The 23,223-nt window shown below is 37.0% G+C and overlaps 1 protein-coding gene across 2 annotated transcripts; it reads right to left on the bottom strand.

Annotated features, from left to right (window-relative positions):
• Nucleotides 1–563: 563 nt before the first annotated feature.
• On the bottom strand, nucleotides 564–23,145 carry BROX (BRO1 domain and CAAX motif containing). Of its 2 annotated transcripts, none has more exons than XM_033197639.1 (13): nucleotides 23,007–23,145; nucleotides 20,134–20,250; nucleotides 16,898–17,004; nucleotides 16,579–16,675; nucleotides 13,397–13,492; nucleotides 11,721–11,793; nucleotides 10,324–10,429; nucleotides 8,626–8,715; nucleotides 6,725–6,810; nucleotides 5,844–5,925; nucleotides 5,369–5,519; nucleotides 4,031–4,190; nucleotides 564–3,078 (listed from the first exon to the last, which is right to left on the bottom strand). In XM_033197639.1, exons 2-13 carry the CDS (start codon nucleotides 20,232–20,234, stop codon nucleotides 2,992–2,994), a joined length of 1,236 nt encoding a protein of 411 aa, XP_033053530.1. In that variant the 5' UTR covers nucleotides 20,235–20,250; nucleotides 23,007–23,145; the 3' UTR covers nucleotides 564–2,991. The 2 variants fall into 2 exon arrangements, with proteins under 2 accessions (XP_033053530.1, XP_033053529.1); XM_033197638.1 differs by lacking the exon at nucleotides 23,007–23,145 and adding an exon at nucleotides 22,532–22,630.
• Between the last annotated feature and the right edge of the window lie 78 nt (nucleotides 23,146–23,223).

Below are 23,223 nucleotides of genomic sequence, written 5' to 3'. Positions count from 1 at the left end.
ATTGTACAAAGATAATGATAAACTCTTTAGCTTAGCATACCATAGTACAAATACTGCATCATGTTGGATTTTACTAAGCATGAGACATAAACAGACCAATCAAAATCCTTTGAGGTTAAGAAGTGATAGGTACCAATAAATGTAAGTAGAAACTGAACAAGTCAAGGAGTGTTGAATATTTAACGAACCCATGAAGCATAAAACAATTGATGCAAATGTATCTGTCATTTTATTTTTTTTGAGGCAGGGCCTCACTCTGTCACCCAGGCTGGAGTGCAGTGGCATGACTGTGGTTCACTGCACGTGCCACCACACTCAGCGAATTTTTTATATTTTGCAGAGACAGGGTTTCACCACGTTGTCCAGGCTGGTCTCAACTCCTGGGCTCAAGCAATCCTCCCGCCCCAGCCTCCTGAAGTGCTGGGATTATAGGCGTGAGCCACCATGCCTAGTTATCTGTCATTTTAAAACATTACTGTGAAGAATAATTTTGCACTGTTTTAACTGTTACTGGCTTAGTAAGTATAAAATTATTTGTCAAAAAATGAAGGATCTCAATGAAATTGTAAGTAAAATTACTTTTATTTTCATAAATAAAAAGATAACCCATTATACACTTTTTAGCTGAAGTAACATTAGTTGTCACTGCCTATGAAATCCATGTAATAGTTAACAAATAGTTACATCTCTCTATAACCTTCATGCAACTTCTATATATGTGATAATTTCCCAAAATTTCCAACATTTCAAAAAACATTATATATAATGGGATACTTTAGTCACAAAGTGTTACCTTTGCTGAGTCAACAAAATATCTGCTCACGTCAAAGATGCCTACTGATGTAAAGTAATACTAGTATTGCTGCATTTTACAAGTACTAAGCATATTACATTTTCCAGTTCAGACATGGTAGTATCATTCCCAAAACTGTCAATGTGAAAATTTAGTAAGTAGATTAATAAGCACAAGTACCTAAGAGAAATACGTCCCACGGCCAGAGAGTAAAGAGCTGGCATCAAGTACTATTTGAAGTTTTGTCAGTAAGTGGCACACAACAAACAGACAAGTGATTCTGCAATAAAGACAACATAAAATAGAGAGGTAATGAAGTATTTTTTCCATAGATACTGAAATAAAATTAAATGCTTGTTTAGTTATTACTCCATTTATTCCGGAAACTACAGCTTCAAATATTAATATTATGTTGCAAGCAGTATTTAGTATTTCTATATGTTAAGGAAAAAACCTCACTGAATTCATGTACCTTTTTTTAAGGAGTGTAAACTATGATATATGATTTAAGTAATCATTTATTTGAATGCTATATTGATTCAAATTGGCATAATTACTCATTTTTCATAATGAAATGCATATTCCTATTTCAACACTTTATGCAGATTTTACTTATTTCTCACAGGGCTGCTTTGTGGATTCAATGGCTTATCTATGTAAGTGTCCAGCACAGTATCTGGCACACAGTAAGCTTTTAGTGTATGCTACTTGTATTATTTATATTAAGTGAATCAATCTGTCACTTATAATAGAAAAATTATCTAATGCCCCAGGAGAATAATCAAAAGATAAACCTACAGATGTGTGACTTCTGTTAAAGTATTATGCATCCACTATTTCCCAAATTACTAAACTAATTGTTTAAAATGCTACAATCTATTTTTAAGATCATATTGTATCTATATTTGTTCTCTGTTTTTGCTATGGCCTTTGGCCTAAACCAATACAATTCTGACGGACATTATCAGAAAACCACATAAAAACAATGTACACTGAAATCAGGTAACAAAGGCATCTTACTGTAACTTCTTTCAGGACAACCTACTCATTTAAGTTTAAAGTTTTTTCTTTACATCACGCAATATTTGACTTCAAAAAACATTTTCCATTCTGTCTTCTCTTATATATAAACATTAAGAGCTATTACAAAGTTCTGTCCTCTAAGTAAAAAACCCACTAGAAAAGATATTTGTAAAAATCATTGTAGGGTTACTGATACTGAATGAAGCACAGGGCTACTGGAACAGGGATAAGTTCTTGGATAAGGTCCCAACATACCTATAAAAACTGATTTTTTAGTAAATTATTGATTCTAACATATGTAAAGGATTTGGTGTGATAATTTTCTCATCTTTAACTATAAGTGACTTTTTATCCCCCACCAGAAAAGATAAATGACTGAGAATGTAAGTCTGTGCTCTGATTAACACAATGGAGAAATGGAAAAACTATCTCTGTTAAAAACTGATTCCTGTCATTATTCTGATGTCAAGTAAGAGGAAGGAAAATAAATTTTTTTGTGTGTAGATAGAAAAACATATCTGAGGCCAGGCGCAGTGGCTCACGCCTGTAATCCCGGCACTTTGGGAGGCCAAGGCGGGCAGATCAGCTGAGGTCAGGAGTTCGAGACTAGCCTGGACAACATGGTGAAATCACGTCTCTACTAAAAATACAAAAGTTATCTGGGTGTGGTGGTATGTGCCTGTAATCCCAGCTACTAGGGAGGCTGAGGCAGGAGAATCACTTGAATCCAGGAGGCGGAGGGTTGCAGTGAGCCGAGATCGTGTCCCTGCACTCCAACCTGGGCAACAGAGGGAGACTCCACCTCAAAAAAAAAAAAAAAAAAAAAAAGAAAAACATACCTGAAACCACATGATTTGGGCCTATATTGACCTGAAACTTATTACTATCCAGAGTTTAACAAAAAGACCCAACCCCCAAATACACCCTTTAGAGGCACAATAAAATCTTTCAAATGTTGTCCTGATTAAAAAGGAGAGGCTGAAAACAAAGCAAGAAACATCTCCACTGTATTAAAAATCAAGAACAAGTAAGCTGAAGGCAGATAACCCTCTGAATGTAATACTTATTCTACAAGCTTCAGAGAAATCATTTTGAGAAATAAGAACTGAAATTCTGTGGTTTATCTTATCTCCTGTTAGAGAAATTCTAAGTGCAAACTGTATTTCAGGAGTATTTTAGGAGATGTAGCACCCAGTGTCCTTTTGAGGTTTAATATCTGGTTCTTTCACGGGTTTCACTTCTTCTTCTGGTTTGGGTTTAGTCTAGGGAGAAAAAAACCACAGTTTAAGTACATAAACTAAGACTGAGAAAACAAACCCCAAATCTTTTCCACTTCAGACTTTTAAAAGATGTTATATTAAATTATATAACACGGATACTGACAAAGCTATTTCCAGAAACTATAGACCAATTCATTTTAAGATACAATCAGAAACCAACATTTCAGTAGAGATGAAAACCTAGTTTGGTAGGCAAAAATCAAAATACTGGTACTCCTACTCCACGCTCTTTTCTAAGTGAACTATCTATACATGTAGAACCCTAAAGCTTAGACATAACTTATGACAGTAATAGGCTGTCTCTTAGGGCATTATTTTATAGCTGAACAGAATATAGTTATTTTAAGGAATACATTTTAATATGGAAAGGAAATTATATAAATACAACTCAATCTCAAGAAAAGAGCAATGGCTGTAAAATAATTCCTGTTCATTTGTCACAGATCCCTAGTCTTTTGGTAGTTAGACCTCAAAATTTCTACTTAATTTACCATTTGATTTAGAACACCAAGATGTACTTAGATATCAATAAATAAAAGCATTCTTATTTTGCCCCTGGATTCACAGAATACTGAAATTAGGCCAAATCTTCAAACACTCTGCAATTTGCTAAAACAGAGTATTGCCATAGCAATACAAACATGGATGATCTTTTCTCCCACATTCTTCTTAAAGGAGGCACTGACAAGTTGTAAAGAGGCAAGATAATGTGTTGAAAAGAATGTCATTATGTAGAAAATCAGAAGACATTTAAGGCTTAGAGGTCTTATCTCTGACAGTGTTCTACCACAGATTACACTAAGCACTATAACTAGCTAACTTAACATTTAGACAAAGATATGTATCTATTTAGAGAAAAATATCAAAATGCGAACTCTGAATTTTCCTTTAAACTTCTGTGAATGAGAGAGAAAAAAAAAAAAAAATCTCATACGCTGTCATCCTTGGGTCTTTTGGTGAGATCAAATGCAGCCAATGTTTCTGGTGTCCACTGAGCACTTGTAGGAGGAAATTCGAAAGGTACAGGTTCTACGAGACCATAATTTGCTTTGAGTTCCAGCGGTGGGGCTTCTGTTGGAATTTTTTGAAAGTAACTGCAAAAAGTAATTTAAATAGCAATTCATTCATTTGTTCATTATTTGAATGCCTAGTATGTTCAAGGTCCTGTTTGGGACAATGACAATTTAATGATGGATAAGAGGTTTTTCTGCCTCATGTAGAAAAGTGAAAAAGTCAAGAAATTCTGTCAATTACAATGCAATGCAATTGGAGCTACCATGGATGTAGAGTGCCATGAGAATGCAGACGAGGGGAATTAACCCAGAATTAAGTTCTATGACTTCCAAAGGAAGTGATTAAAGGTGAACTAGGCATGTTTAAGGAAGTGAAAAGCTCAGTATGACTAGATGAAGAATATAAGGGGAAGAGTGTAAGGAGATAAAAGCAGGAACGAGATTGAGTCTACCCACCTACACAGATGGTGATCTACAGTTTGAACATCACTGATTTAATAATGGAAAACCTCTTGAAAAAAAAAAAACAAGAAAAACTGGAGAGAAAATTTGTTTTCCTTCTTTATAGGTAGCTGAAACCAGAGTGAGATGAATATGCAAAGGAGGTTGAGAAGATATATTTAAAACATATGGAGGAAGAATGGCAGGGAAACAGAGTTAAGAGAAAATCAGGATACTGTGCGTGTCCTAATGAAGTGAACTCTACGTTAACAACTCATGTTTTAATTTTAAAGTCTGCTTTTATATACTATCATCCTAAGCAGAATAAAAGGCCCTACACAATTGAACTTTATCACCAATTTAAAGAGAAAATTAATGTGAAATGTAAACACTATATATATTTGAGACAGTGTCTCACTCTTGCCCAGGTGGGAGTGCCATGACTCAATAATGGCTCAGTGCAGCCTTGACTTCCCAGCCTCAGATGATTCTCCCATCTCATCCTCCTGAGTAACTTGGATTACAGACGTGTGCCACCATGCCCAGCTAATTTATTTGTATTTTCTGTAAAGACAGGTTTTGCCAAGTTGCCCAGGCTGGTCTCAAACTCCTGGGCTCAAGGGATTCACCCACTTTGGCCTCCCAGAGTGCTGAGATTACAGTCGTGAGCCACCACGCCTAGCCCATAAGTGCTATTCAGCATAAAACTTTTGGGAATAGAGACTAACAAAAATGGTATTACTAAAATATTAGTATTTTGATTATAAATCAATATCAATAATATTAATATTACTAAAATAATATTAAGCTGTACTCACATAAATCCATTTTCTCTCTGACATTTTTCTAAGGTGTTCTTCACAAGGTTTCCAAGTTTCCGAAAGAACAGATGTCCTGAAGGTTTGACTGTTGGTCCAGGTCCTTTGGTTTCTGCATATTCTTTACACAGTGCTTCTGCCTTTGCATACACTGCATGTAAAAGAGATATAAAGTCTTTTGATTATAATTAACATGGCCCATTTATCCCTATAAGGCTTTAAATTGGAGGTGGTAAGACATTTACTGCTCTTTACCTAATACAATAGCAATACCAATAATAATACTGTAAGTAGAAGGTGTGGATTTTCTACAGTTCTAGGTTTTTGAAACATTTTTTTCTTTTCTCCAATTATGTCACCCATTCCCATTTCCCTTTCATGAACTCAGCCAAAATCTCTTTAAGCACATATTCCCTTTTGTGATAAAGTCATTTGTTTTTTAAAGAGGAGTTAATATTCTGGCAGGAATACTCACATTTTTCTGCTTCTTGGAGAGACCTGATTGCTTCACCGCACTTATCACTAGCCAATAAGGTCTCACCATGGTAACAGTAAGCCTGATGAAATAAACAAATTTTTATTCATTCTCTCCCTTCAAGATGCTTTCCCCTATTATTGTTTTACGTATCTATCAGATAAATTAGTATCTTCACAGACTGAAGTATCAATGCAATCCCTTACATTTCTTTACTTGAGTAAGCTCTTCCCCAACCTTTGTTCATAGAAAAGGTAGAAATATGTCAAGTCTTGAGCCAAAACAGCCTTCTAACCATGTACTGAGCAAAAGTTATCTGCCGAAATCTGTATTTAAAATTAGGAAATAGCAGATAAAGGAGGAAACTGTGCTAATGCAGAGGAAGGAGGCATAAGAAATATTATCTACTCAGACCTGAAAAAGGTTTTTGATGATCTCTCATATGATACTCTAATTAACAAAACAATTAAGTTTGGTGGGTATAACAGACTGGTACGTAACTTCCAAAATGATGTTTATTGATGGTTCTTCACTAAGCTAGGTGATATATTGTGTGGTATGCCTTAATATTAGAATTAGTAAATATGTTTCTCAATGCACAGAATGAAACAATTGAAAGAATTTCATTAAGTATGCTGAAAGTGGGTTTTGAATCAAACAATAATTCTATTGCTGTAATCCCCTTCTACAATCCTACATCATCTCTTTCCACCCACTTTAGTTCACAATGGTTGCACTGACTCTCAGTGAACATTTACTGAGAGTTAGCTGTCCATTATTTGTAAAATGCTAATGAAAGACTCTGGTGAGATGAGAGACCTGGCACTCCAAGGACTGGAGAAACAATAATTTACATTGTTTTTAGCATTATGAATACTTACATAAGCTGTGTAGAAACACATCTTCAAGTGAAGATATTTTCTCCATTTGGCAGAATATGCAGGCTCCAAACTGGATAAAGTATGATCTAAAGTTACATTTTAAAAAGCAAAATATAATTTCACCCTGATTCACTAGAAGACTTTTAGTTCATGTGTTCTGATGATAAAAGCAGAAAGAATGCCATTCAAGTCTAAAACTCAATAATTTAATTTTTTTTTAAAAAAACACCTTTACTTGATTTTCCCAAATCTATACTTTCAGTTACACAAGATTGGTTAAATACTATGGCAGCTCTTTGATTTGATGGTTAATACAACTTTAAGTTAAAGATAATGATAAAAACAGATTGTGACCAAGAACTTCAAAGTGAATACTGTTTATACCATTATATTAGCTAATTTAAAAAACGTATATAATATAGCAAATAGTAGACTAGTCACTCAAGTCAGAAATAGGATACTCTCCTCTCCAACCCCATCACTGAATTTTATGTAAAACACACACATATTCACTCACATATCCTTCTACCAAACATCTCTCAAATCTATTTTTTCCTATTTGCTACTTTGCTGTATTTGCCAAAGCTTTCATCATTTCCTTCATAAACTTGAAGAATTTCTTTCTTTTTTTTTTTTTTTTTTTTTTGAGACGGAGTCTCGCTGTGTCGCCCAGGCTGGAGTGCAGTGGCACGATCTTGGCTCACTGCAAGCTCTGCCTCCCGGGTTCCCACCATTCTCCCGCCTCAGCCTCCGAGTAGCTGGGACTACAGGCGCCCGCCACCGCGCCCGGCTAGTTTTTTGTATTTTTAGTAGAGACGGGGTTTCACCGTGTTAGCCAGGAGGGTCTTGATCTCCTGACCTCGTGATCCGCCGCCTCGGCCTCCCAAAGTGCTGGGATTACAGGCTTGAGCCACCGCGCCCGGCTGAAGAATTTCTTAAGTGCTAAGTTAAGTTAGCCTATTACTCCTTCATGGAGCAAGCCTATCTCTAATACTGCAACTATAGGGACCTTCCTTAAATTCAAATCCAATCAAGTCAGCCTTTTAGTATTCTAACAGATCCCAAGTATCTACAGAATGAAAAGTCAAAGGCTTACAAACCAATGTTTTATTCCCAAGCAAGCATACTTTTTCAAACTTTTCTCCTACCACTCATCCTGTCTTTCAGGTAAAAGCAACTGTCTGAAGTTTCCAGAATGTGCTAAATTCTTTCTTATGTCCGTACTTACTATAGAATTATACACCCAAACTCTAAAGCTTCCCAGGGAACATAAGACTTTTATTTACACTTCACAATAAGACTAAAGCATCTTCTTCTAGAGTCCTTCTCTAGCATGCCCAGCTTGTTAAGGTTCCTAATTCACTGCTGTGGTGTCTTACTTCAGGATATAATAATGGGGTGACATGTTCTTCTTCCCTAAACTGCAAATCTTTTCTATTTACCTCTCCTTAGCAACAAAAACAGTAACTATCCCATATATAAAAACACATGCATGTTTCCTAAATAAGTAAATGAAGAGTAATAGGCTTATCACAGTAGCTGTGTTCTACGCCCAATCTCCCACTTTCTAGCAGTTAAATTACGGGTCATGTTAACTCTCTGGATTTCAGATTCTTATCTAAAGCATAGTAACTATAAGATTGTTATAAAGACCAAAAAAAATTTTTAAGCAAAAAAAGCTGTATAATTTTATTAGACATCACTGGTTTTCCCTTCCATTATAAGTTATGTAGCATACTAAATATGAACAGCTCTATTTTAAATGCGATAAAGTATTACTCCAGTTTTGTAAATAATGACAGAATCTGAGAAACCTTTTGTTTTGTTCCCTATTAATTCAAGATCAAATAAATCTGAAAAGCTAAAGACTAAAAAATGTAACAACAGAATTAGAAGCTTACCAGCTTTTTGATAGAAATTGGCTGTTTCATACGCCAGTGCGGCAATCAGTCCAGGAGCATGTTTTAGTTCAATTGCTCGAGCAATTGTTACTGTAACCAAACACAATAAAGTGAATCTATAATTAAGTTCACTCTATTCATCCTAAATTTAATTATAATAGCAAAAGACAGTCTGACAATCTCTCTGGGATTTTAATACAGTTTGTTAAACGTTTTAACATGCAAAGTTACAGAAAACGCAAACATTAACAAACAAAAAACACTGAACTTGTTGGTTCTGATGCCATTTCTTTAAATAAATCATCAGTGAATTACTAGCTAATCATAGAGAATCACTACTACAAAACAGCATGACCTAACAGCAAATTCTTTTTTTCGAGACAAGGTCTTGCTGTCACCCAAGCTGGAGCGCAGTGGCTTGATCATGGCTTACTGCAGCCCTTGGGCTCAAGTGATCCTTTTGCCTCAGTCTCCCAAGTGGCTGAGATTACAGGTGTATGCCATGGCACCTGGCTAATTTCTTTTTCTTTTTTTTGAGATGGAGTTTTACTCTTGTTGACCAGACTAGAGTGCAATGGCATGATCTCAGCTCACCGCAACCTCCAACCCCCAGGTTCAAGGGATTCTCCTGCCTCAGCCTCCCGTGTAGCTGGGACTGCAGGCATACGGCACCATGCCCAGCTAATTTTGTATTTTTTAGTAGAGACCGGGTTTTTCCATGTTGGTCAGGCTGGTCTCGAACTCCCGACCTCAGGTGATCCGCCTGCCTACGCCACCCAAAGCACTGAGATTACCGGCGTGAGCCACCACCACACTCAGCCAACTGGCTAATTTTTTAAATAACTTTTTATAGAGATGGAGGTCTTGCCATACTGCCTAGGCTGGTCTCAAACTCCTGGGCTCAAGCAATTCTCCTGCCTTGGCCTCCCAAACTGCTTGGATTACAGGCGTGAGCCACCAGCCCAGCCATCTTCAGAGGAACACTAGAGTTTGAAATAAAGAAAAACGAAAGCCTACAAAGTTTCTTAACTATTTCACGCTGAGTGTCATTATTACTTGCCATTGAAAGGTGAAGACTTTAAGGTAAGCCAAAGAGTGAAAGAGAAAAAAGAATGAGCACAGGAGAGAGAGAAAAGACGAATTAAAGAATTAATGTTGTACTGTCAGAAATAACGTGAAATCAAAATCCTCTTAAAAAGAGCCATTAAACTGTAAGGCCTTTTCCTGCTAACTAGGAGTGAAGGCAAATGCTAAAGGTAAACTTATTCCTCATTCAAAAATTTCTCAAAATCTAAAACCTGATTCTAGTTAATTCTGATTTTTATTTATTAATTAACTTTTTTGAAACAGGGTCTCACACTGTTGCCCAGGGTGAAGTGTAGTGGCGTGGTTCTGCCTTACTACAGCTTTGACCTCCCAGGCTCAAGCGATCCTTCCCATCTCAGCCTCCTGGGAAGCTGGGACTAAAGGCATGTGCCACCATGCCCAGCTAATTTTTGTATTTTCTGTGGAGCTGGGGTTTTGCCACATTGCCCAGGCTGGTCTTGAACTCCTGGGCTCAAGTGATCTGCCCACCTTGACCTCCCAAAGTGCTGGGACTACATGCATAAGCCACAGTGCCCAACGTCTGATTTTTAAAGAGGAATTCAATGACAATATAGACTTTCATTTAAAAAAATCTTACAATATTTAGGATACCTTCTTGAGCTTCAGCCTGACATTGAATAACGTATGCTTCTATGAGTCGTGACTCTAAATCTCTTCCTTTTTCTGCAGGTGTAATGAGTTTTGGGGTATGATTTTCCTGAGAACAACAACAAAAAAGACAAAAAATAAAGCAGCCAGATTTTATTTTAATCCAGTTGTTAGAGATGAAGAAAATGAAAGTTACGAGACACTCAATTTGGATACATAGCAGAAATTCGGGGTATAAACAAAAACTCTAACAACTTAACAACAGTGAGCTTATAAAGAATACAAGTTCCTGTATAATAAAACAGCTTTTATAAGAACAAGAAATTCAAGAGCAAAATTTAAGTCATGATAGACTGCTGAGATACCTAAGTCACACTATCATCTTGAAAAACGTTAACTGAAATAGTAACCAAAATTCCTTTTGCAGGATAGCCTGAAATGTTCATTCACATTAATAATTAAAGATATAAAGAGGCTGGGTGTGGTGGCTCACGCCTGTAATCCCAGCACTTTGGGAGGCTGAGGTGGGTGAATCACAAGGTTAGGAGTTTGAGACCAGCCTGGCCAACATGGTGAAATCCTGTCTCTACTAAAAAATACAAAAAAATTAGCTGGGCGTGGTGGCGGGCACCTATAATCCCAGCTACTTGGGAGGCCGAGGCAAGAGAATTGCTTGAACCGGGAGGCAGAGATTGCAGTGAACCAAGATCGCGTCACTGCATTCCAGCCCAGGCAACAGTGCAAGACTCTGTCTCAAAGGGAAAAAAAAAAACCCACTACAATTCTACATCTAACTCAGGATCAGAGTTTTCTAATCACTATAAAAGTGTCTTATTTTAACATGAAAAAACTCAACACTGGCCTCTAGGAGGCCTTCAATAAAGTGATTTAATTAGAATGAACTGGGGGGACATTGCTTAAAAGACACGATATTCTTTATCCTAATTCCCATCTCCTGGCAATTTAATATAATTGGAGTGCACTGATTGTCCCTCTAATGTTTTTAGTGAGATACAGAGAATACAATCAGAAGTTCAGTTTTGCAGAATCAGGACTGCTCCTGGTAACTTCTGTGGAGGGTAATGAGGTAGGTAATAACCATCAATACTTCTGCTTTCTTTTCTCCTATGTTTTCAAGGACACAGAAAAATAAGCAGAGCACTAAAACTTTAGTTTTCTAATTAGAAAAGTCACTGGTGATTTTAAAACAAAAATGGAGACATTTAATATTTAGTAACTGGCTGCACTCATCAATAACATACTTAACATAAGGTAAACAGAACATATAGTACCTTTTTTAATATAATGAAACAATTCTTTCCCCATATCCCCCCAAAAGAAAAATTACTCAAGAATTAAAGCATTAAGAACAAATAATGGTTTTTGTTTGTTTGTTTTACCTTTAAATGTTTAAAAATCCCAGCTGCAATCTTTAGGCTTCGATGAACTTCTTTTGCTTCATCTTCTGTTATACTTAAAGATAGGGGTTACATTAGTTAGAGGATGAATTCCATTTCTGGTATTAAAACACAACAACCAATACATTATTATATATCCAAAGTAGTCATTTATGTTTCTCACTGCTAATTTTCTTCCTTTTAAAAAAATCTAATTTTGAGGCCAGGCAGGGTGGCTCACGCCTGTAATCCTAGCACTTTGGGATGCTGAGACGGGCAGACTGCTTGAGGCCAGAAGTTTGAGACCATTCTGGCCAACATGGCAAAACCCTGTCTCTACTAAAAATACCAAAATTAGCTGGGTATGGTGGCAGGCACCTGTAATCCCAGCTACTTGGGAGGCATGAGAATCACTTGAACCCAGGAGGCAGCAGTTGCAGTGAGCCGAGATCGTGCCACTGCACTCCAGCCTGGTCTGGCGACAGAGCAACACTCCATCCACCCCCTATCAAAAAAAAATTAATTTTGACACCTAGAAAAGGAACAAACGCACATGAAATGTACATTTATAGAAAACTCGTAACAACTGTAAAGGATTTTGAATGCCAAGCCGATCAGTATTCCACAAAAAGGTCTTGAAAACAAGTATATGACATAAAGGTAACATTAAGACGGCAAAAGTCTATCAATATGTCTCCAAAAAGAAAACACTAAAAATGAAAAAAGAGAGACGCTAACTAGGGGTAAAATCTGCAGCCAGGCATGGTGGATCATGCCTGTAATCCTAGTACTTTGGGAAGTCAAGGCAGGAGAATCACCTGAAGCCAGGAGTTCAAGACCAGCCCAGGAAACATAGTGAGACCTAACCTCTACAAAAAAAAAAACAAAATAAAATCTGCACAAAGCCTTCTTACTTTTCCTTACAGACATTTGTACATAAATAAGACAAAATATTACATATTTAATGCATATACATGCTTAAGAAACACATAGATATACAATGGTAGCTATAATCATTACTCTGCTCTTATTTTAATCATCTAATTTACTTTAGAGATAATTTTACATCAGCACATAAAATTTGACATCATTTTCAAGTGGTTGCATATTGTTTCCATGTATGGATGAACTATAAATCGACAGTTTCCTATTGCTGTATCAACTATTGCTATTATAAAAATTGTATCACCTTTTATAATTCTTTAATCCTTCAAAACATCTTTTCACATACTATTAGCCTTCTGTATTTGTTTTCTGTGAATTGCCTGTTCATGTCCTTTGCTTTTCAATTGATTTGAGGGTCTTTCCTTTGCTGATTTATAAGAGTATACATCATAAAAACAATGTATCATATGAATTGCAATGTTTTTGACTAATCTTGACATTTGTTTTTTAACTTTGTTTATGGTCCTTTGATGCAGTTAAATAGTCATGCTTTTACCTTATGGTTTCTAGATTTGGGGTCTTACTTAGCAAGACCTTCCATATGACAAGACTATTACAATTTATTTTACCTCTTAACACTAGGTGCCATAATTCTGACACTCAAAATATTAACATTACAAGGCAATCCTTCACATGTCCAAAGTGGTACTTTTTAAAATAGATTTTTAAAATAATGAAGCACCATATACTTGAAAAATAAAACAGATGTACACAATCCTCTCCTTTTAACTTACTTTTCTTTTCCAGCCAGTCTTGAAGCATATTTGGTATACCATAAAGCTACATTAAATCCCATGGAAATTAATTCAAAAACAGCATCCTGCTGGGCACTGGAATTATAAACACGGATCATTAGGTTCTGTCAATTATCAAGACATCACACCATGAAGCCTATTGGACATCCGACTCAAAAGTACAAAGAAGTATATGCTAACTGGTATGTATGAAGAAAATGGCTGTGTTTCATACAGATGGGGAGATAAGACATACAGCTAATTAACTACAAATGCCTAAGTATAATGGTCCAGAAGGTACTATGTACTTAATAATAAGCATGGGAATAGGAGCTCCCAAAGTTTACTGTACACAGAGTAGCTTTTAAAATACAGATTTCTGGGCCTTATCAGAAAACCTGAGATGGGGCTTAGAATCTGTATTTTTAACAAGTACTCAATCGATTCTCAAAGGTGTGGCTCTTATACAACATTTTAGAAAAATCAAATTCAGAGGATTGTTTCAGGCTAGAATAATTAAGAAGGTTTAATGGTATATACAAAATCTGAACTGTCCCTGGAAAGACGACTAGAAGGGAAGCAAAAGGACATCCCAGCTAAGGAAACAATGCCATCAAAGGACAATAGGAGTATAAAAATTTTTCAGATAGAAGTGACCCAATGAGCTTGATTGAAGCAGATGGTATGTAAATAAGAAATGAAGGAAAATAAGTGCAAAAAGAAAGCTGAAGGCAAACTGTGTAAGATTCTGAATGCTTATCCAATCAGTATTCCAGAAAAAGGTCCTGAACACAAGTATCTTTTATACCTTGTTTGTTTGCTTCAGATTCTAAGTATGAAATAAAGATGGCAAAAGCATATCAAGCAAATAAGATATTCATAACAATATATATTCACTACTGTTCTTAGAAAAACCTGAAAATTTTTTACACATGATCTCATTTATTTCAACTGATGAAGAAAGCAGAATATTCTTATTTTACACATGCAATACGAAGACACAGAAAAGCTGCCCAAAAAGAAGACGAAACCAGAATTATCGCTCCACTTTTTATTTTTTAGTTACTTGTTGACCCTGTCTTAAGAGAAATGGCAACTTTTTAAAAGAAAAAAAAAGTGTTATATGTAGTAACTAAAACATAATGTCTAAACTATCGTTTAGTATAGATTATAACATCCAAAAACGACAGTTATGAACAAACTTCTCAAAACAGTTTTATCCTCCTGAAAAAAAATTTAACACATAGTGTAATAGCTTATTCTTTTCTGCACGGAAACTATCAAATGAATTACATCTGGAGATCTAATTTGGACATGTCTAATTTGGACATGTCTAAAGTGGACATGTCTAATTTATAAGTTTACCTTTAAATAATATAACGGTTTGGCTAATTTATGTGAAGTCTCATAAATAACTCTCTTCCTTTGTAATCTTTCATTTATGTCAACATGCCTTGTTTCCAAACACTCCATTTCTATGATACCACATAAAAGTAGTAGTCATAGCATCTATAATGGAAAAAATATTTTTCAGAACAGATAAACTCACAACATGATCTCTACTAAGTAAGTAGCAATCAAGAATAAAGTAATTTAGAAGCCTCACTTGTGCTGTATATTTAGTATTAAAGTCTTCATCACATAATTCTTCACAATCTCATAAAACTGCTGGAAAAAGGTTAAATAGTAGTTCACTTTTTTCTTTCTTTTTTTTTTAGATGGACTCTCACTGTGTTGCCCAGGCTGGAGCGCAGTGGCAGTGGCGTCATCTCAGCTCACTGCAACCTTGGCCTCCTGGGTTCAAGCAATTCTCCTGTCTCAACCTCCCAAGTAGCTGGGATTATAGGCATCTTCCACCATGCACAGCTAGTTTTTGTATTTTTTAGTAGATACGGTGTTTTACCACGTTGGCCAGGTTGGTCTCAAACTCCTGAACTCAAGTGATCTGCCTGCCTCGGCCTCCCAAAGTGTTGGGATTACAGGCATGAGCCACTGTACTCGACTTTAGCTCACTACTACACGGAAGCAAAATGTGGCATGCTTGGAAAAGCACCAAATTTATGAAATGCACACATTATAGAATCTGTCAAAATAATGACAGAGGTTTGATTCTTTAAAAAAGTCTTAATTCAAAAAAATTCCTTAATTTTGGATTAAAAACAAATGGGTCACAATAAAAAACAGGAAACAAGGTCTTAGAAAATCTGAGTATCCCAGAATATTATGAATTCTACATAAAATATTCCCAAGGAAGGAAGAAAGGAAATGAATATTTAATGAATGTCTTATAAGCCTAGTACTGTTATCAGTCACTTAACAAAAATTTTCTTATTTTGCTTCTCACAAAATACTGTATCTATAGCCCCAAGATACAGTTGAAGAAGCAGATGTTCATGCAGTAGAAAACCTGGACTTGCATCTAAATATGTACAAACCCAGTGTTCATACTCTTTCCACTGTAATGTATAGCCTGCTCTGGTCTTTCAGCAACCTCCACTCCTTCCTTTCTGTTTTTATAAAATAGTAATTCTAAAGCAAATGGAGATGAAAATATATGGGCATTTAAACAACAAAATAGTGTTGAAAAACAGTAGGTAAGTAAAAAATTAACATCTTTATGATCTATTTCCTGTTATAATTAGACCTATTAGAAATAGTTTCAAGTGAGTGATAAGCTCTGAAGAGAAGTTTTTAAAAAGAATAGAAATAGGGAAGAGAGATAAGGAAGAAAACACATACTGTGAATCAAGAGTATGTAGTTGGAGAGAAAGAATGAGACAGAGAAAGACTAATGGAAGACACATGACATATCCATCAGCAAAAGAAAAGTAAGGGAAAAACTTAAATTCTGCTCAGCTTGAATATAGGCACGTATGGAATGTCAGTTTGGGTTCTAAATCCTCAAATCATCCTTTGTGTGTTATTAAAGGTCAAGGCTGTTCAACTACAGTTGACATTTGTATTGATTACCTCAAAAATAGATTTGTTTGGGAGAAACAAATTATATTTTTACTTACTATGTACTAGGATTGAGCTCAAATTCTTTTAATTAATTTCCTGGTAAGAGAAAATGCCGAGCAGACCTGTATTTTTCTTCTCCAAATACAGAGGCTATGAGTTAACCACTGGCTACACAGTTACAAAAACTGGCTCCAATTTAGTACTACCTTAGTGTTGCTTACCTTGGAACCTGTCCTTGTAACGTATCAGTCCACTTGAAATTTTGAATATATCGTAACTTGCTTTCTTGGGTAGATTCATCCAAAGAATTTATGAAACCTACAGAAAAGTACAAGACATTTTAGTTTTAGAAGAAATATTGAGTGTTCTGTTTGGAAAAATTTTCAGATTACTTTTCCAGGTATCTGAATGAAACTTCTTGCCATTTTACAAAGAATATAGTCTGGAAGAGTAAACTAATCAAATTTGAAAAGTCAAATAATTAAATGTAAACTTCTAGACAGTTTTTTAAAAAACCTCAAGTTCATATAAATAACTCACCTTGTAAAAGTGAAAAATATGAATCTGCTGCATTCTTCAACATTTCTGGATTACAGTTCAAATCAGTGAACAGTTCAAGGAGTCGTGCCCTGGATGACCTCAAGTCACTTATAAGAGATAGAAAAAGACAGTAAAGTTAGCTGTACTGCAATCAGTCTCACATAAAAGTGGTTTCCAGGTTTCAATGTAAAAGCTTTAACACACACACACACACACACACCCACCCACCCACCAGGTTTCAATGTAAAAGCTTTAAAACACACACATGCATGCACATGCCCACCTCCTCTAAGGGATTACCAAATACACAGAAATGAATTTAATTAGAACTAAATCTAGAGAAAAAATTTCTAATAACTGTTTTAAAAGTTGTACTAAAATAAACTCAGACCAATTAAAGAGGCAAATACTAAATTCAATTACATAATAAAAACGTATAGCAAGTTTTCATTAAAAAACAAACAAATGCATGCATTTAAGATGTGGGGAGAGAAAAATGAATAAAAAACTAAGCAGTTCACAATAAGTTTCCTGAAAAATGAAAATTTATCTGTGTATCATTTTAATATCTCCTTAAAGTTTCTAAATCTGACATAAAACACAAAAATGTGAAAATACACTGCATAAAATTACATTATATATAATTACATATTCTTGATGTATAATTCAATATATACGTCAAGAATATGCAAAACATGTGGCCATTAGTTGTTTTAAAACTGCTCCCTAATCTATATTCTCCTTTACTTCTCTACAGCAATAAATGTTGTAGATCCACTTTTTCCTTCTTGAAATTATTTATCCTTTGATTCCAGTAACACCAAATTTTCCAGGTGCTCCCCTTATCATTTTAAAGTTCCTTTTATATTTTTTTCTGTGTCTCCTTTTCATTCCCAACTCCAGAAATGTTCAGTCTTTGGCTTTCTGGTTTTCTCTCTTTTGAGATCTCATCGATTAGTATAGCTTCAACTATACCAATTCCTAGCTCTCCATCGTTAGCTTTCACTTGGTTCTATTTCAGTTCCAAATCGAATTCAGAAGGCAATTAGCTTAGTGAGGCTTCCGAAATTACAATACATGGATGTGACCAAAGACCTTTGAAATATGTGTAAATCATTAAAGAAAGACTAAATTTAAATGAGCATCAAGAGAGTAGAAGCTATATATCCAGAATTTGGTAGGTGCGTAGGATAAAGCACATATTCAAAATTACTTGTTGAGTGGAAGAATACTAACTTTTCAAATATTTTCTTTTGAGATTTAGATTAAGGTAGCAGTGATGTTTAGAAGAGAGCACAGACTTAATCCTGAATGGTCTAGATGTAGTACTTATTCATTGGTACTAACTCTAAGGAGGCTTATTCCAAGAAGTGTATGTATGTATTGCCAATTACAAACAGCAGACTGAAAATGTGACTGGCTATCTTATGAATTAATCATTGTTTGAGGTATATCTCTAGAAGCTGGAAAGTGATTCAATTCCTGGACTAGGCAGAAATTTGAATCCAAAGCCTATTCTGCACTCAAATAGTTTGCTAGCTATTTCCATATTGATGCTTGATCATCACCTACAGCTCAACTTGTAAAGTTCTATTCATCTTAAATTATAGAATTTGAGAAAAATGTACCTCAGATATATTTAATTGAGGCTGTTCATTTTATAGATTAGGAATTAAGCTCAAAGAAGTTAAGGGATTTGCCCAATGGTACAGATAAAACAGCTAAGCTGGGACTTGCCTCCAGGAGTCTAGATCAGAGGTTGACAATCTACAAACTGTAACCGGTTTTTGTATACTCCACAGCTTATTTTTGTTCAGTCCTCAAACTAAGAATGGTTTTCACATTTTTAAAAGGCTTGTAAAAATGAACAAAGAATAATATGCAACAGTGACTGCATGTGGACCACAAAGCCTAAAATAAATACTATGCAGCTTTCAAAAAAAGTCTGAGGACCATTGGTTTAGATTAATAAGCTGGTTATCCTATCTTTTGTTGTAATCACTTCTTCCCATAAAAGCGGCAAGTCTTCAGATTTTCCTTTATTGGCACCACCAATGTCTTAATCATTTAGGTTCTGTATCTCATATAGACTGAATCCTTTTCAGCCTCCCAAGGCAAATTAGTTAATCAGGTCCATTGACTCCTCCTTCAAAACATCTTTTGCATTTATCGCTTTTGTTTCAGCCAAACTGCTCTACTCACTATCACTAGCACAAAGGTTTTCCTGACAGAAATAACCTTCTCCTTTCCCCTCTGACAATCTAAATCAAGAATACCCAAATATTTTTTTGGAAAGCACCAAATAGTAAACATTTCAGGCTTTTCTGGTAAAAAGGTATCCATTGGAACTATTCAATTCTGGTGTTGTAGAGGAAAACAGCCAGAGGCAACCATACACAGTATGTGATGTGGGGCTGGCTGTGTTCCAATAAAAACAAGCAATGATCCAAATCCATAGGACAGTTTGCCAACCCTTGATCTAAGCCATACAATTCATTTAAGACCTATCACAAGTACTTTTTCCTATGTGAACACTTTGAAGGCATTTCAGGTCATAGGGATCCCTCCCTACTCTGAAGTCAAGAAGTTTAATATGTGGCCAATTTAAAATGTCCCTATACAGCTGGGCATGGTGGCTCACGCCTGTAATCCCAGAACTTTGGGAGACCAAGGCGGGTGGATCACTTGAGGTCAGGAGTTTGAGATCAGACTGGCCAACATGGTGAAAACCTGTCTCTACTAAAAGTAGAAAAATTAGCAGGGCATGGTGGCGGGCGCCTCTAATCCCAGCTACTTGGGAGGCTGAGGCAGGAGAACTGCTTGAATTGCTTGAACCTCTGCCAGGAGGCAGATGTTGCAGTGAGCCAAGATTAAGCCATTGCACTCCAGCCTGCATGAAAAGAGTGAAACTCCATCTCAAAAAATAAAAACAAAAATAAAAAACAAAAATTTTCATACACTACTTTGTGTAGTCTCTTGTACTGCTGTAATACGCAGATTCACTGTTTTACTATGACTGCTTTAGCCTCTCTGGGACTTATTTACTGATCTAAAATTAAGGATCCAGGGCTAGAAGACTACCAAAGTTTAAATAATCTATGATTTAACTGTTTACATGTTATTTATAAATTTATAACGAACTTAAAGTTAGAAACAGTGTGTTACATATTATTGTATTGCCCATGGAACCAAAAAAAGTACCTTGCATCTAAGAGTGGTTTAATCAATAAACTTACTTGCATATTTTTGAAGCAGAAGGGCCAGTGACTACACCATAGTAATTAAAAGACACAGGAGCTGTGGCTTTTAATGGGTTCCTATGAAACCAATGGGTCATTTTCTCCAGACGTTTTCTACAGACAAAAAAGTATAAAATGTACAAAAATTAAATATAAAATATTTAATAAACAAGGTAAATAGTATAAAAATTTATTTCAATAGTATAAAAATCTAATTCAAAAATTAGCCTGGCTAAATTTTGTATTTTTAGTAGAGACGGGGTTTCACCATATTGGCCAGGCTGGAATCAAACTCTTGACCTCAAGTGATCCACCCGCCTCGGCCTCCCAAAGTGCTGGGATTACAGGCGTGAGCCACCGCGCCCGGCCTCAGGTATGTTTTGTCTATTTATGATGGTCTATGTTCAAATCAGGCCTATAAAAAAAAGCAGAACAGAATTTGAAAATCTGCCAACAATAACTTCAATGTTAACATACCTATATAGGAGCAGTAATGTTTAAACTCTAACATACATAAAAATCACCTGGGGGTGGGTGGTTTTGTCAAATGCAGGCTCTAAGTCATTAGCCTGGGGCAGGACCTGAGATGCTGATGCTGCTGGTCCCCACACACTTTTGAATAGCAAAGTACTAGATTTTGGTTGGACAACTGTAAGTAAAAAGGGCACAGGACCAGATGAATGTAATTTCCAAAACGGGTTCAAATGGTAACCCTGATTATATTGCTAAGGCTACTTGTAATAAGTTTCAAGTTAATTGCTGTATTTCCGACATATCGCTGACAACAGTGGATTGGTTATAACGTGTTCTACAATAAAATGTACTTTCCAAAAAATATCTAAAGAATATTCTTAAAATAAAAATGTAATACAATACTTGACCAATAAATTCTATTATAAAATGAAAACACTGGGCTGGGTGTGGTGGCTCACGCCTGTAATCTCAGCACTTTGGAAGGTCGAGGTGGGTGGATCGCTTGAGCTCAGGAATTTGGGACCAGCCTGGGCAATTTGTTGAGACCCCGTCTCTACAAAAATCAGCCAGGTATTGTAGCCACGCCTGTGGTTCTAGCTACTGGGGAGACTGAGGGGGGAGGATCCCTTGAGTCCAGGAGATGTAGGCTGCAGTGAGCCCTGATCTCCCCATGGCACTCTAGCCTGGGCGACAGGGCAAGATCCTGTCTCAAAAAAGGAAAAAGAAAAAAAAAAAAAAAAGCTACCTAAGTGAGATGCCAACTTAAAAAAAAAAATTGAAGTTCCATACTTTCTGCTTAAAAAATAAATGCGCGGTGGCTCACGCCTGTAATCCCAGCACTTAGGGAGGCCGAGGCAGGAGAATCACACAAGGTCAGGAGACCGAGGCCATTCCGGCTAACATGGTGCAAACCCATCTCTACTAAAAGTACAAAAAAAAATTTGCCGGGCGTGGTGGCAGGCGCCTGTAGTCCCAGTTACTCAGGAGGCTGAGGCAGGAGAATGGCGTGAACCCAGGAGGCGGAGCTTGCAGTGAGCCGAGATCGCGCCACTGCACTCCAGTCTGGGCGACAGAGACTCCGTCTCAAAAAATAAAAACAAAAAAACAAAAAAGCAGCATGTCTTGTCTAAATGTCCTTGAGTAGGCAGTGCAGCAGATTATACGGAGAAAGCCAAGGCGAAGACCTAAACATGGCAATTAGCTTCCAGGAAGTAACAAAAGAAATTCTGGTAAGGTTTACTTAATTTTAAGGCACTGTACAAGCCTGACGATCGACTTTTCCTATTATTAGAAAATGATGTTGGCTGCACAGTCTATGAAATGCCTACATTAAGTGCTTCCTTTATGCTATTTATGTATTCACGACAAAGCCTGTTTTGAGGAGCACCACATATTTAACGAATAGAGAACGCAGTGTGTACCCAATGAAAAACTGAGCAGGTTTATTTAGGACTCGAAACATTTAACGAGCTATTTCAGAAAATACCATCTTCTACACATCTTCCATATAAATTCCGATAGCCTAATACAGCATCTACGTGCCTACAAATAAACTTAGAGCTAGTATCACACTCAGCACTTGATGCTGCGAAATCTTCCACAAATACTTCTTTTAATGTGGCCTCCTACTTCCTGGATGAAAATGTCTTAAGTTTTGCGTATCTTTACTTCAGGAAAGAAGAGGGTAAGTTTCTGCCCCATCTTCTCCCCTTGTGTGTGACCCGGCGGTCTTCAGTTTTCGGGAGTTCCTAGGGTGGGATAGAAGAAGGATACACCCACCCGCAGGGACAAGGGTGTGACTTTAGAGCCACCAATACAACATTCGGATCGAAGCTGTAAGCTAACACACTTCCACAAGAGGACTCCCGTTCCTGACAAGGGATCCCCACTCCGGTGGCCCCGAGTCCCCCGAGTAACCTACCTGAGCGCCGCCCCCGAGCTCTGAGGGCCCACTTCCTGTTTACCACCCAGCCTCTTCCTCCCGTGCCCCGTTCCGTTTGAGGCGGCGGGCGGCGACCGTGCGCACGCGCCAACACTTGAGTTCCCCTCTTTCCAAACAGGCATTTTTGTGGAAAGCCGATACTGTCAACCCGGGAGAAGTGGCCAGACAACGGCCGAACGAACCCCAGTTTAGCTTGTATTATAAGCTCTCCAAAGACCGATGGAGATGCGGGGCAAGGGGATTCAGCGGATCTAGCTGTTAATGCTACTGATTTGTGGGGACCAATATGGATTTTCTTTCTGTCGTTTGTTTCAAGGCATTAGAAGGAGACTTTCGGTCCGCTGTCCAGGGGTCTATGGAGACTAATGTAAAAGGGGGTGACCCTATTGCTTGAGACTCCGGAGAAACAGCGGGGGGGTATTACTGAGAAACACCCATCCTCTGACATACTTACCAAATTTCTCAGAGTCGGTACAGCAGTTCTTCCAAGGGAAGAAGGGCAATATCGGAGTCCACAAGCGAGGAAAAAGAGGGAGTCGGAGAATCAAGACTACAAAACCAGAGTGACGAAAAGCCAGGCCGGCGCCAAGTCGGAGTCACGTGGCCCGGCGGCCATGACAGCTACCGAGGCGGTAGTGCGCGCAGTTCAGGGGCGGGGATTGCCGCGGCAT

The sequence above is a fragment of the Trachypithecus francoisi genome, unplaced genomic scaffold, assembly GCF_009764315.1.
Source record: "Trachypithecus francoisi isolate TF-2019V2 unplaced genomic scaffold, Tfra_2.0 Lachesis_group5, whole genome shotgun sequence".
Classification (NCBI taxonomy): Eukaryota; Metazoa; Chordata; class Mammalia; order Primates; family Cercopithecidae; genus Trachypithecus; species Trachypithecus francoisi.
Note: the sequence above shows the minus strand (reverse complement) of the source record. Positions and strands in the feature narration are given on the sequence as shown.